This window comes from Marmota marmota, unplaced genomic scaffold (genome assembly GCF_001458135.2).
Source record: "Marmota marmota marmota unplaced genomic scaffold, marMar, whole genome shotgun sequence".
NCBI classification, from domain to species: Eukaryota; Metazoa; Chordata; class Mammalia; order Rodentia; family Sciuridae; genus Marmota; species Marmota marmota.
The window spans coordinates 45532761-45548520 of record NW_026000037.1 but is presented as its reverse complement, the minus strand read 5'-3'; the positions used below and the strand labels follow the sequence as shown (position 1 = coordinate 45548520).

Below are 15760 nucleotides of genomic sequence, written 5' to 3'. Positions count from 1 at the left end.
TGGACTGCCAAACCACTTCAGTGGAGGGTTTTGAGGTTACAAAGTATAAGCAGGTTATCTTCAGAAGTAGAGTCTGTTACTTAATTATACTTAGTAATTAAGTAATCCACAGTGGGTCCCTCTCATCTCAGCCAAATTATACATTAAATTCTAGAGGGGTAAGGTGCTCTGATATTTGGGTCTTAAATCCTGTCACTGGGGCCAAACTGTCAGGAAAGCCCCCCTTCACTAAATCTTTTCTTTGGCCTGTCTTCTCCCTAGGCTTGTGAGACCTTAATCTTTTCCTGAAAACATCCGGGCGATATCATTCTTTCTCATATCCTGCCTGTCCTCCTCAACACTTTTTCCTTATTCTTTAAAAGTCCAGTGAGTTTGAGTAGTACTCAGTATCTAGATATGCACCTGATTAGAGATTAGTATTCCTATGGTCGAATTCTTTCCCAGGATTTCTTACAAAATGTACTCTGTATGTTTTTTCAACCCTTCAGAACAATCAGTTATCAGGTAAATGGGAAAAAGGGTTATAATTCTCCTGTGAGAGTTAAAACAGTCAACATAGAGACAGTAGTAGGTTAGAAAGAGTCAACTGATAGCAAGTTGAAAGCAAGAACAGAAAAAGGTGACCCGTGGAGCTGAAGGTTAAGAAGGACATGTCTTGGAGTCAGAGCAGGATAGGAACATGTGGGAGAGAATTGGTCATGATTGCTTGTAGCTATTGCTGGGATAAATGGGTGTTTGTGGCCCAGTCTGTTACTGCTGGTAGTGAGTCATCCTTGCAAATAAAATAAGTTTATATGCAAAGCTTACTGTATACAAATCCTATGGGTGGTATTCCAAGAAATAAGTTTCAGAAGCAAAATAAGTCTGAGTTGGCAGTTTCAACTTGGGATTCTGTGTACTACTGTGAACTTTTCTTGTAGATTTGAATGTAGGTTACTGCAGAGGTCAACACACTTTCTCTGTAAAGGGCTAGATAGTAAATATTTTAGGCTTTGCAAGCCATACGGACTCTGTCACAGCTATCAACCCTGCCATTTCAGTGTGAAAGCAGACATAGACTATACGTAAAATGAACAAGTGTGCCTGTTCCAATAAAACTTTTATTTATAAAAACAGACTGGGCTGGATTTTGCCTGCTATTGGAATACTATCCAGTAATGTTTGGGGGCATTTTTCAGGTTTTAATATTTACTATAGGCCACCGTTCTTTGTAAATACACTAAGCTTGCTGTTTCTTATTTAGCAAAGTTTTTAGATATTCATAATGAATGATTAGTAAAGAATGTTTAGAAGTTTTTTTTTTCTTCTTCTTTTGAGACAGGGTCTCACTATGTTGCCCAGGCTAGCCTCAAATTCCTGGGCTCGAATGACCCTCCTGACTCAGCTTCCTGAGTAACTGGTCTACAGGCATGTGCCCCTGCACTTGGCTTGTTTTGGAAGTATTTTAGCAGTAATATATTTTCGGGAATTCCCATTTCTTACCCCCTAAATCCAAAGATTAATAATTGTTGAGAATTTGGAAACTCCTAGAGTCAGGGAGCTGCTATACCTCATCTGTACTTTACATCAATCAGTACTGGTCTTTCCCAGCTTCATGTGTCCCCAATCCCAACCTGTGATGTCCCCAGATTTATCAGTGTTTATGGCATCTGACATATTTTGTTTCCATTAGGAGTCAGGAATCTTGGAAACTGGCTGGTGATCCCATCACCTTTCTTTAGAATGACTAATAGATCCGGCCTGTTTCCCCACATAGACAGATGTCTGCAGTCAGGATTAGTATTGAAGGATACTCAACATTTACGATATTGGTTTTACCAATATTACTTTGGAGTCAGAACAAGAGAACATTTGTGGTATCTTCAAATAATTTGAGTTATTGTTGGGGTTGGTATGTTTTATGCTTTTTTTTTTTTTTTAACCATGATACTTTACCCCTTCAATTATCCTAAAGGATGGAAGGCAAGGAAGGGAATTCAGAATATCTGCTTTGAGTGTCAGTTCAGTAGTTAGTCAAGAGGCAGTTTAACTTGGTGGTAATTAGGAGCACAGAATTTTGGAGTCAGAAAAATATGGGCTGATTTCTGGTTTTGCCACTAACTAAAAAAACTGTGACTCTTAATTAAACCTGTCTGAACATTGTTTTCTTATACAGAAAACATTTTATGTTTTCTGTATAAGAAAACAATGTTCCTTTCAGTTTCATTGTTAGATTAAGTCAGACAGTGCTATTTATGTGGTTAGCTGGAATGAAGGGACTCACTAAATGATTATTAGTAACTTTCAAAGATGAAGGTGTTTATCCTGTTTCATGAAAAAGGAAACTGAAACTCATAGAGGTTAAATGATCTGTGAAGATCACATTTAGTACGTTTGAAAGTTTAGTTTGCTTCCGGAGTCCATGTTCTTGTACCATAATCCCACTTTATAAAAAAGTTTTGCATAATTTTATTCCTTTGGGGGGCTAGTCCTGGGGATTGGATTCTAGAGTATGTTGCCACTGAGCTACAACTCTATTCATTTCAATTTTTAATTTTTGAGGCAGGGTCTCACTAAGTTGCCAAGGCTGGCCTTGAACTTGTGATTCTCCTGCCTCAGCCTTCTTAATCCCCGGCATTATAGGGTGCACTACCATGCCCAGTCTTTCTTTCTGTTTTTTTTTAAGTGTTGGAGATTGAATCCAGGGTCTTGCACGTGTTAGGTAAGCTCTCTTCCACTGAACAGTGTCTTGCTAAATTGCTAACACTGGTCTTGAACTTGAGATCATCTAGTCTCAGCTTCCCAAGTAGCTGGGATTACAGGAGTGTACCACTATTTCTGGCTTGTTTATATTTTTCTCCTTGCTTTTAGTGTTTTACTATGGTTTAGGAGGATTCCTCTTTTAAAAAAAGTTTTTATTGCTACATATTATACAGCATAGTGGTTTCATTGTGGCATATTTGTACATTCATATAACATAATTTGATCAATTTCACTCTCCAATACTCCCTCCACCCTTCCTCCCTTTAATCACTTCTTCTCCCCTACTGATCTTTTTCCGTTTTCATAAGATCTCACTTTTCCCTCATTGCATCCACATATGAGAGAAAAACATATGATACTTGTTTTTCAGAGTCTGGCCTGTTTCACTTAATATCATGCTCTTCAGTTCCATCCATTTTATTTCAAATGACATATTTTTGTTTTTTTTTTTATGATGAAATAAAACTCCATTTTGTATATTCACCACATTTTCTTTATCCCACATCCCATATCCCACTTCTTAGAGTGATTTTGGGTACTGGTAATTCCAACCATGGTAATTCTGCACCACGGTTGGTTTGGATGACGGGACTGTGGGGACAGAGCGGAAAGGTGTGGGATGGTTCCAGCAAGGACAGGGATTTGCAATATATGGAAGCCACAATTTCTAGAAGCTAAGGATGCGGTTATTACTGCAAAGTTGAGAAAATTTGTCCTTTTTTTTTTTTTGGTTGTTGTTGTTGATTTGTTTCTGTTGCTCATCTGCTGTGTTGACTGCCGAGAACTTGATTGGGTATAAGTACTTTGTATGCTTGCCTGTTCCTCAGGTCCCATCATATTATAGCTTTTAGGAATCTGTGCAATTTTCTTTTGAACTGAACTAATGGAAAATGTACTACAATGTTAAATGTTCAAAATTGGAGCTAGAGAATTGGACTGACTTCTCTTTTCCCTTCCCTCATAGTCTCCCTCTACCCCCTCAGAGGAATGTGCTTTTGACCTTTATGGGTCAAGTTTTTATACAGCTTCACCAGCTGCCAATAATTAAAACTCCATAACCAAACAAATATGTTGGCTAAATTTTTGGAAAAAGCTTAGGTCAATGAAAGTCTAGTGCTAGGCTGCTGAAGTTTGTTATATAGATATGTATCTTATAGTACTGATTTTAATTAGTGCATGAGTTTTGAAAATTATTTTGTTTTCATTTTTTAAACCGCTCTTGGGATTTTGAACATAATTGCTTTCTATTACCTATGAGGTCTGCCAAACTTGCTGATTGACTTCAAAGGTATTTGTAGGGACATGGGTCCTAAGTAGACTATTTGGAGAGTTTAAGTATTCAGAATTCATTCAGTATTTCAGCTCTTATTTTACTTTCTTTCATGTAATACATCACCAGTTTTGACATTTATCCATGGGTTAGTTGAGATCTTAATAAATTTTAAAACAAATGTTAAAAGAGGTGAAAGACCTCTATACTGAAAAATATAAAACTCTAAAGAAAGAAATTGAAGAATACCTTAGAAGATGGAAAGATCTCCCATGTTCTTGGACAGGCAGAATTAATACTGTCAAAATGCTCATACTATCAAAAGTGCTACACAGATTTAATGCAGTTCCTATTAAGGTTCTATAGAAATAGAAAAAGCAGTCATGAAATTCATTTGGAAAATAAGAGGCCCAGAATAGCCAAAGCAATCCTCAGTGAGAAAAGTGAAGGAGGAGGCATCATAATACCAGACCTTAAATTATACTGCAGAGCTGTAGTAACAAAAAAGACATGATATTGGCACCATACAGACAAGACTAGTTGTACAGAGTAGAAGACACAGAGACAAACCCACAAACCCTAAAGAACAAAAATATGTCATTTGAAAGAAATGGATGGAACTGCAGAGCATGATATTAAGTGAAATAGGCCAGACTCTGAAAGACAAGTATCACACGCTTTTCTCTCTGTCTTCATACTAGACAAAGGCGCCATTAACATACATTGGAGAAAAGACAGACTTTTCAACAAATGGTGCTGGGAAAACTGGAAATCAATATGTAACAAAGTGAGATTATACTTTTATGTCTCACCCTGCACAAAACTCAACTCAAAGTGGATCAGAGACGTAGGCATTAGACCAGAGACTGAACACCTACTAGAAGAAAAGTTGGCCCAAATCTCCATCTTGTTGGCTTAGGAACCAAATTCTTAAATAAGACTCTTAAAGCACAAGAAGTTAAATAAAAAATCAACAAATGGGATGGTATCAAAATAAAAAGCTTCTTCACAGCAAAGAAAGCAATCAAGAATGTGAATAGAGAAACTACCGTATAGCAGAAAATTTTTACTATATGTACCTCACATAGAGCATTAATTTCCAGGATATATAAAGAACTCAGAAAAACAGGAAAAAAACCAAATAACTCAATAAGTGGGCAAAGGAACTGAATAGACACTTCACAGAAAAAAAAATATGAATGGTCAACAAATATATGAAAAAAGGTTTAATATCTCTAGCAATTAGAGAAACGCAAATTAACATTAGAATGAGATTTCATCTCATTCTAGTCGGAATGGCAATTATCAAGAATACAGGGCTGGGATTATGGCTCAGCGGTGGAGCGCTCGCCTAGCATGGGTGCGACCCGGGTTCGATTCTCAGCACCACATAAAAATAAAGGCATTGTGTTGTGTCCATCTACAAAAAACAAAAAAAAAAAAAGATTTTTTTTCTCTCTCTCTCTCTTTTTCTCTCTTAAAAGAATACCACTAACAATCAGACTACAAATTGGTGCAACCACTCTGTAAATCAATATGGAGGCTCCTCAGAAAACTTGGAATGTAACCACCATTTGACTTAGTTATCCCACTTCTAGGTTTTATCCCAAAGACTGAAAATCAGCATATTACAGTGATGCAGCCCCATCGTAGCAGCTCAATTCACGGTAGCTAAGCTATGGATCCAACTTAGTTGCTCTTCAACAGATGAATGGATAAAGAAAATGTGGTACATATGCACAATGAAATATTACTCAGCCACAAAGAATGAAATTATGGCATTTTCCAGTAACTGGATGGTATTGGAGACTATCATGTTAAGTGATATAAGCCAGTTCTAAAAAACCAAAGGCAGAATGTTCTCTCTGATATGCAGATGCTGGCTCACAATATGTGTGTGTGTGGGGGGGGAGTGGAGGCACACCAGGTTGGATAGGGGGGAGTGAGGGCAAGGGAGGAGGATGGGAATGAGAGTAGAATGAATTGGACATAACTTTCCTGTGTTCATACATGAATACACAACCATTGTAACACTAAATCATGTAGAACCACAAATTGGGAAATTGTACTCCATTGTATGTATGATATGTCAAATACATTCTACTGTCATGTATAAGTAAAAAAGAATAAAAAATTAAAACTAAATTATATTTAGTTTTCAGATTTGATTTTTATACAATAACTCTCGAATAGCAACTCTCTGCTAGGTACTATGAAGGAGGAATGAACAGAAGAATAATACGTAATCTTCACCTAACTTCAAATTGATTTTGAGATGAACCTAGTTCATGGCAGAGAACTGAGTGTCAGGTTGAGTCATATAGAATATAAATACCAGAAAATCAGAATGAGAAAGATCTGGAAAATATGTTTGAAGAAGGCTAAACAGAGGCAGGAGAACTGGAAACTGTCTTGAAGGATGGGAAGGAATTCTGTGTAGTGAAGATGAGGCTGGGGTAAAATTAAAAAGGGGGGTGCAGCTCAGTGGTGCACATTGGCCTAGCATGCTCAAGGCCCTGGACTTAATCTCTAGCAGTCGATGGGGTGGGGGGTGGGGTCATTCTCTGTTTTTTTGTTTTTGTTTTTGTTTTAAGCAGAGAATCTGAAAAAATCAGAAAAATATACACTAGTGTTTAAAAATTTTTTTTACTTCTCTAAATCTCCCAGTGATAAAGTGTGTGCGTGTGACTTTACACACAGTTGACCCTAGGCAGGAGAGCTAGTGACAATGGCCTACTCCTAAAACAAAGCTAGTTGTTGGCCAGGAGGAAACCACCCTTGGTGGGAAATCTACCAAGCTTCCCTGGCCCTATGATCTTGAAAAATACTAGTATTTCAATAGTTTGTTTGGAAACTCAAGGGTTTGTGGGTGCTGCTCAGCAGAAGAGTTTGTAAGGACGTCCACTTTAGGAATGGAGTTTTACTCTTTACCTTTGCTAAATGATGGATGAAAATGGCACATTTCTGGTTGACCTCTCTGCGAAGAGGCCTTTTTATTGTGTATTTTTTTATTGTGTCTTTTACGTGTCTAGATTTTTTTTTTTTCCCAATAGATGGAGAGTCTCAGTTTAAGCTGAAGCAAGGGATGTTTTGATACTATCTACAAAACTTTTCCCTTGAATTCCAGGGTGACTGGGAATATTTTCTTTTCCACATAATTACTTAGAGATGCTGTATTTTGGGTTTGCTTTCTGCTTAGATTTATTTCCATGAAAAGTTTCTTGGCAAAATGTTCGTTGAGGTTATAAAAAAAAAAAAAGAAAAAGATGATGTTTTCCAAAACGAGTTAGGGTATTCAGCACTTTGTGTTTTTTAAGGATTTAAATAGGAAAGTTTGGGTTTAATAAAAATTTCCTCTTCCTTTGGCAAATGGTGATGTTTTTCAAGTCTTTCTAAAGGAAGAGGGAGCCTGGGTGGCTTTTTGTTTTTGGTTAGTTATCTGGAGGACCTCTTCCCTTCCACTCTGAGCTCCTTCCACACCATTGTTTTACAAGTCTTTGAACTAGATATCGACTACTGAGAATGTTGCTTGAAATGGAACAAAACCAGATATTTCCAAGTTTCTCAAGAAATTGGTGACTTTGGTTTACCAGTGTCTCCAGGGAGGACCATGGGTCTGGAAAGTGAAGACAACTTCTTTTCATTCTGTCCTTTGTACTACTGTACTACTCAGACAAGTGCACATAATAATTAGTATACATTGTCATTGTTTTTGTTTGATTTTTTTTTTCCTTTTCTGTAATGGTCTTGAGCACGTGACATAGGGACTTTGAAGGAACTTGAGTTTGAAATTTACTAACCTCTTAACTGGGTTTGTGTCATTTCTAAAAATGCTTGACATCAACACACTGCATATCCATGTTTTCAAACTTTTCCATTCATATTTCACTTGTAAGTCAGCTTTTGTTTCGTGATCCCAGTTGAAAAACTTGTCAAGTTGTGTACTTCTCTTTAGCCAGCACATTCACAACTACAGAATTTTCTTCTGCTCAGCTACAAAATTTTCTTTCTTTCCTTCTGCAGCCCTGAGCGTTCCTGAGCATCGCATTGCCATAGGGAGACTGCTAGAGAGCTCCTAACTCCAGAGGACTCCAGGAGCACCTCCCAGGGAACACGGCCAGTGAAGCTCTAAAGGAGGGTGCTCTGCTTGAAGGACTGTGGGCAGATGTGACCAGGAGCCAGCTTTAAGGTAGCTGAGTCAGCTTTTCTTCAGACCTCTCCAAGCAGCGCAGCCAGAGCCAGAGCCGGCTGTACAATCATTTCAACAGATCACCTCTTTTAATGCTGTTTGGCAGAGATCAGATTTACAGGGTAATTTCTTTGCCATAGATGATTATTTTGTTGCTTTATATGAATCCAATGTTAGAAAATTAGAGTCAGCCTACTAGTTTTTGTTCTTGCATTGTCTGGACGGTAAGCTTTTGGGGTGATGGATCTACACCTTTGGTCTTTAACTTTGGCTAAGTTGTTCAAATACCACCAACATTTCTCCTACATATAAAAATGTTTCTGCCATTCTTTTCACCATATAGGGCCACAATATTTACTTTTTTCTTCTCACGCTTATTTCCCTCTCTGTGGTAATGGGGTTTGAACTTAGGAGCACTCTATGCTAAGCTTCATCCCCAGCCCTTATTTATTTATTTATTTTTAGACAGGGTCTTACTAATTTGTCCAGGCTGACCTTGAACTTGACATCCTCCTGCGTCCTGGTACACTGGGATTACAGGTGTGTGCAACTGTGCCTAGGTGAATCTTTTTATGAAGACATTTTTTTAACATATAAGTAAAATTTATTTATTAGTTATGTTTAAAAATTGATGAAATATGATTACACATTTTGTTTTACACCTTACTTTTCCCCTCCATTTGATATACTGTGGACCTTTTTCCTTCCAAGCAGAATTCAATTTCAGTGTAAGTAATGCCTGTTTAGTATTCCTTACCTGGCTGTAATAATAATAATAATAATAACTAATGTTCTAGCCTATAACTTAAAGGAGGTGGGGGAGGGGAGGCCTTTCACATTAGGGAACAAATCAGTGTTGACACTAGACTTGGAGTCATTAACCACATGAGTTTATATTTTCTACGGCAGATGATGCGCTGCTTTAGGCTGTTGCTGATATATCAGTTATGTCAAATTTTCATTTTTAGGAGGCTGTGTTGATATAGAAGCATGGTTGTTAGTTCTGGCTACCATCCTTTGAGCATTTTGAAGTACTTTCCTGCCCATAAGCTGGTGTGAGGTTGGATTAGTTTTAAGAGGAAGTCATGAGTAATGGGGATGGCATTAAGAGACCGACTGTATTTTGTATATTTGTTTATTTGAGGGGAAGGAAGAGAAGATGAGGCTGTAGTTAATTGCTAACCCTGTGATTCTTAATTATGAAACAAGGTTAAATTTATTTAGCTCAGTTGTTTCCTAATGTGACTAACAGTGAGAATCACTAGAGAAGCTTTCAGATATCTAATAGTGGCAATGGATATTTGTATTTTTGTTATTGTGTAAAGTATTTATTTTTAGAAAAGTAATGTAATCAGTGTAGACAAAATTTAAAAGACACAAGAGTGTGCAGTAAAAAATAAGTCTCCCTTTTCCCCAAGTACCCAGTTACCCTGGGAAACTGTTGTTACAATTTTCTTTCAGAGATTTCAGACCATGTATAATATATAAATATATATCCTACTATAAGTTACTCATTCTTTTTACACAGATTAAGAATATATAAAGTTTTGCATCTTTTTTTTTTTTTTTTGCATTGGAATAATGTTTTTTTGGAAATTCTTCCCTATTAAAGCCACATTCATTTTCAGTGAATGCCATATGTTCTCCTGTAAAGACATGCTATAATTTATTTAACCAGTTCCATATTGATTGACCTATAGATCATTTCCAGTATTTATTATCATGAACAGGGCTATAGAAAATAACTTCTTATATACATCATTTCAAACACGAGTCAAATGGACTCTGTAGGATCCATTTCTAGTAGAATTGAAGGGTCAAAGGGTACATACATTTTAATTTTGGTAGAAATTTATTGCCATTTTGCTTGTTCATACAGCTTGAAAGTTTAAGATTTCGCCAGAAATGGATGAGAATGTCACTTCTTCATATCTTTGCCAATCACAGTATGATTACTAAACTGATAGGTTATTTTTTTGCCAAATTACTGGGTTTAAAAGGTGAGTTTAGTGTAGCTTTTATTTCCATTTTTCTTATTTTGATTGATGTTGAGTATCTTTTTGTAAGTTTAAAAGACATTATATTTCTAGATCTGTACCTTTTATTCTTATGTCTTTGTCTGTTTTCCCATTGGGTTATTGTTTTAGTCAGTTTTTTTTTTTTTTTGTTTGTTTGTTTTTTGCCACCGTGACCTTAAGACCTGTCAAGAACACTTTTACAGGAGGAAAACTTTATTTGGGGCTCATGGTTTCAGATAATAGATGGCTGACTCCATTGCTCTGTGACTAAGGTGAGGCAGAACATCATGGCAGAAGGGCATGGTGGAGGAAAGCAGCTCAGAACATGACACTCTGGAAGCAAAAAGAGCTCTACTTACCAGGTACAAAATATATACCTCAAAGTCATACCCCCAGTGATCTACCTACTCCAGCCACAAGGCCCTACCTGCCTACCTACCAACAGTTAATCCATTCAAGTGGATTAATATATGGATCAGTTCAAGCCTTTCATAATCCTATCATTTCACTTCTAAACTTTCTTGTATTGTCTCACACATGAGTTTTTTGGGGATACCATATATCCAAGCTATAACAGTTTTTGATTTTTATTATCAGAATATTGACTTCTTATGAAAATATTGCTTTTTATTATCAGCTTATAGCTTCCTTTTTTCTCCTTGTGATATGAACTATTTATATTTTTCCCCAGGTGGTCATTTGTATAAAGGCAAATAATTTTGATGTTCTGACTATTAAACATCTTAAATAGTTAAATTTGCCAATTTATTCACTCAACAAGTATTTATTAAATGCCTTTCTTTTTTTTTTTTTTTTGCGTGTTAGGAACTCGTTCTAGGCACCTGACTATATAGTAAGAAAACAGACCCTAGCTCTTGCTCCTTGAAACTTCCATCCTGTTGGAGGAGATATTCAATAAAAGATGAACAAATAGATTTGTAGAAGTAAATATATAATCAGTCTTTTTGTGGTTTCAGACTTTCGTATCACAGTTCAAAGACTTTTTCCAGTTACAGACTTAAGAACCTATCTCCTGGTTCCTGGTCATGTTATTTTGTCAGATTTAAATCTTTGATCCATCTGGAATGTTAGGTGTGATCCAACCTAATTTTTTCCGAGGTGCCCTTTTAATTACAATAAAGCTAAGTTGCTGTAACCTAGGGACTGAAATATGTTGTGGTTCAAAGAACACAGAAGTCTATATTTTTTTTCCTCACTTAATAATTCTAGTCTGAGCAAAACAAATTAGCAGGACAGCCCATATCTATTGGTCATCCTGAGATTCAGGTTCCTTCTGTCCTGTTGGTTTAGTAATCGCTCACTCTGGTTATCTTCATGCTCTTATCTGGGATAAGTGATGCGAAGTTACAGGCACCATTGCAGCTTATGTTAGTGAGAACTTACAATCGGTGCAATCTAGCTGCAAAAGAGGCAGGGAATTGCTGTCTCTGGTGGTCACCGGATATCCAGAAAGAAGGGAAGAAAGAATTTTAGTAGAAAATTAGCAATCTCTACCATATTGGTTAGCATTCCAATACCCTCCTGCTGCTCTGTCACTATTAGTTCCCCTGTCTTGCCCTTGGGTCTCCAACCCTGCTGTCCCATGGCTCTCAGTACTGGTGTTACCCAGTCTTACAGTTTTAATCAATAGTTCCAACTTTTCTTTGAGAAAAGCTTCTATTGTAGTCCACTCCCTTCTTCCAAGAATAAAACCTGTTATTATTGGGATTTTGTATAGATAAACTTTGTTGGAGAGGGTTCAAACCTTTAAGATGTTAGTTTTTCTTATTTGGTGTTAGTGTTGTGTAATTATTTGGGGAAACACTTATTGAGACTCTTTTTTGTCTCCTCTGACCAATGAGACTTATATAATTGAAATAGATGAGAAGGAAGGAACAACTTATATGATGTTGTTAAATACATGATTTTTGATTCTGACTAGGAAACCAACATTTATTTCTCTCTTCTACTAAAAACCAACTTGGAATTTGAAAAACAATTTTCCTTAGTTTAAAGATAAGGAAGGGTTAATATTTCAGAAGTTTATTGCATAAACAGGAACATACAAATCGGGGCAAAGTTTTGCACATGCTGTATATGACACACAGTACTTATTGCTTGCTCAGTCTCTGTGTGTCACAGCACATATTTAGCTTTTGTCTTTGACTTTTAATTGAAAAATAAAACAAATTTACTCAAGCAACAACTTATTAATTATTATAAAGTGAATTTTTTGTGTGACCTCTATACAGTTCATGAAGGAGTATATTCTCTATAGTAATTGCTTTCTTGCCTTTCTCTATAGTTTTATCACCCAGGTGTTCACATTTAGCATTATAGTTTATTTTTGCACATTTTAAAAAAATTTCTTATCAGGTTTCTCTCTCCAGTTCTCTGTTCCCCCCAGTTTGTTGAAGGACTCAGACATTTGACTTTGTTTATTATTGGGTGGTTTTTGATGATTCTATCCTCATGATTCAATTCAACTTGTTATCCTAATTTAAGTGGAAAGTGGCATTTTAACATCACAGTGTAGGTACCAGGGGTGCTCACTGCTACTAGATGGGTCAATATTTTGAAGTTCAATAATGAAGTATGTATAGAAATTACTTAATGCTGATACTTCAAATTCAGATTAAAAGGTTTTTACTTAATCTTTTCGGTGTTGCATCTATATCTCCTTTAGTCCACATAGGGATTTCTGGTTCTCAAAAATAATAGGGAATGACCAGGCATGGTAGTGCATGCCTTTAATCACAGTGACTCTAGAGGGTGAAACAGGAGGATCACAATTTCAAGACGAGCCTAGTCAACTTGGCATGATCCTGTCTCAGAACAAAAAATTAGAAGGACCTGTGAATGTAACTTAGTGGTTGAGTGTTTGACGTGCATGTGTGTGCTCGTGGCCCCAGGGTTCAAACTCCCCACTACTACCAAAAAGAAAAAAAGAAAAGACCCCAGTTACTCATTTACTTTCACCCACATTGTATGCACAGTATTCTCAAAGATGTCACAGTACTGAGATACTACTTATGAGACCTGAAAGTGGATCTGAATGGTTTTATCTTTTTATACTATCCCAATCTTCTTTCCTTGGGGGAGGTTTTTATAGTTGGAAATTCACCAGATGTAAATACTGATTAGCTGGTATATGATATTTGGAGGAAGAATAATTTTAACTTTGTTACGTGAGATGTTGGATTTGCATTTATGTTTAGAAGCAGTACTTACCTATTAGAGAATTTGTGGGAAACATGATATGACATTGGGATTATGGTTAAAATACCTCAGGGGAAAAAAAACAGGCAGAATAGAAGATATAAAATTGAATTCTTTTGGAACTGGGGTCAGCTTATTGTTTTGTTTTGTTTTTTGAAATGATGTGAAAAACTGGCATTGATCATATTTTCTATTTCCATGTGACTTGAAATATCTATAATAAAAATTTTAAACGTTTATTTTATAAGTGGTAAAAAGACAAGAATACATGGGGAAGAAGGTAATAAGGAAGGAAAGATCTGGGGGTGATTCCATTTTCAACTTAATGGTTGAGCCTGGTGGTCTACAGTGGAACTTGAATCTAAGAACATGAATAGCACCTTGAGTAAGAAGAAGAGGAGACTGAGGTGTCACGATTTAAGGATGTGTGGCGGAAGAGGAATCCACATCCAGAGAACCTTAGACATAACAAAGCATTAAAGACACTGGAGAGTGGGGCCTGTGGTTCTCAGCTAGGGAAGAGTTCAAGGGAAGACAGGAGTTATCGATGACTCCATCCTGCATTATGCACAAGTGAGACCTTTCGTCATTCTCAGCATCACGTGAATTGCTGGAGGGTGGAGGGTTCCTGGGCCTCATCACAGATCATTGCTTCTTGGGAGTGGGTAATCTGTGTGTTATGGAAGTTTTTCTGTGAGTCTGACAAGACAATGGATGGACTGAGAAGAGTCCCTGCCTTAGTGAGGGGTTGTTGCAGCAAGTTGACTGAGCAGAACACTGTGGACTGAGGCCTAACAAGGGTGATGGGGGCAACCAGTGTAAATGGCTCTTTATGAAGCAGATAGATAGGGGAGGACTTGGGCCTGACTCAGTTACCCCTCAGGTAGTAATTGTTGAATTTTATTGACACTTGTGATAATATAAGAGAGGTTGCTTATAAGTGGAGAGAATAGGAATGGCTCTCAGTGCAGGACGGCTGAGTAGTCAGGCTACACATGGGCTTCCATTCCTCCACTGCCTCGGCAATTGTTTTATTTTTTTTGGAAGGAGACTTTGTTGGTTGAGAGAAAAGTTAGAAATCATCGTAATAAATTAGATCCTTTTTCATTTATTAGCATTTTGAATAATGTATTTGGAAAGGATCAAGATCTTTGTGCCTCTGCTTCTCAGATTCTTTCTGGGCCTTATGACCCATGCCTAAGGAAGGGGGAAGGAATGGGGTCTGCAGTGCTGGAAAGAGCCCCCCACCCCAGTGTTCTTAGTTTTTTTTTTCTTCATTCCCTTGCGCCATGCAAACGACTGTCCTTAATGTGTAAGACCTTCAAAAGAGGTTTCCCATTATTAAGTTATGTGCATATGTTCCCCAACTTACCATGAGGTTATGTCCCACGAAATCCACTATAAATTGATAATAATGCACTTTGAAAATGCATGTAATGTGCCTAACCCAACCAACATCACAGCTGAGCACCACAGTCCAGTGTAGCCCGCGGTGGTTTGTCCTCAAGATTGCAGGGCTGATGGGAGTGGCAGCTTGCTGCTGCTCTGTGCATCCAGAGAGGAGAGTTGGGTACATCGCTAGTCCAGAAAAGTTCAAAATTCCAAGTCTGTGTATCACATTCTTATCAGCATATAGTTGAAAGTATTAACTTGGGTACCATCTGTACTATGGGTCTGTTGGAGGTAATCCCACATTTCCATGATGATTTCATAATCATAGTGTATCAAGGCCATGTGTGTGTACTAGGAGGGAGGCGAGAATCCTGTTCTTGTCTTCCTCTGCTTTGTGTGGGGTGGGGGGTCTTTGTTTTTATAAACAAGATTCATTGATTTCTACCCTGTAGGCTTTATACCTCCCTACTTGGGGACCATTGTCTATTTTTTAAAATTCATTTTTTTCTCCTCATTTAATACAGTGCAATTAGTTTTTCTCTTAGCATTGTTGCTGTATTTAGGTCAGTGAGTATTTCCCGTGGGTCACATCTTTTTTGATTTTTTTGTTTTCCCCCCATACAGTATTCCTCTAGAATCTCTTCCTGTCTCCTGCCCCATCTCCTCCTTGTTTTCTGTTGTGGTTACTTGGATGCTAACCCGTTCAACTTGTGCACTGACCCTGGTACATGGCTCCCTTTCTTTCTCATGATCGTATTTATACTTTTGATGGATATATTTAAATGAACAGCTGTGCGTTTGTTGAGTCATACCACAATTATCTGATTCTGCTTTAGCTGCTCGACTGGCAAAAGCATATTTCAAGCTAAATTGTGAGACAATTCTATTAATCACATTCTAGTTGGGTGGGTGGGGGGGAAGACCACTAAG

General features: G+C 37.3%; 1 protein-coding gene across 3 annotated transcripts in view; it reads left to right on the top strand.

The window, feature by feature from the left end:
- Acvr1 (activin A receptor type 1) overlaps positions 1-15760 on the top strand; it is an 89844-nt gene that overhangs the window by 16519 nt on the left and 57565 nt on the right. The window contains exon 2 of one of the 3 annotated variants that reach the window (XM_015479200.2): positions 8036-8323. Coding sequence is in view for 1 of the 3 variants with exons in the window: in XM_048812297.1 (XP_048668254.1) it covers positions 10520-10581 (62 nt within the window). In the remaining 2 variants the exon portion in view is untranslated. Of the gene's footprint in view, positions 1-8035; positions 8324-10313; positions 10582-15760 lie in introns of those variants that run through there. The other 2 variants (XM_015479199.2, XM_048812297.1) reach the window with 2 other exon arrangements.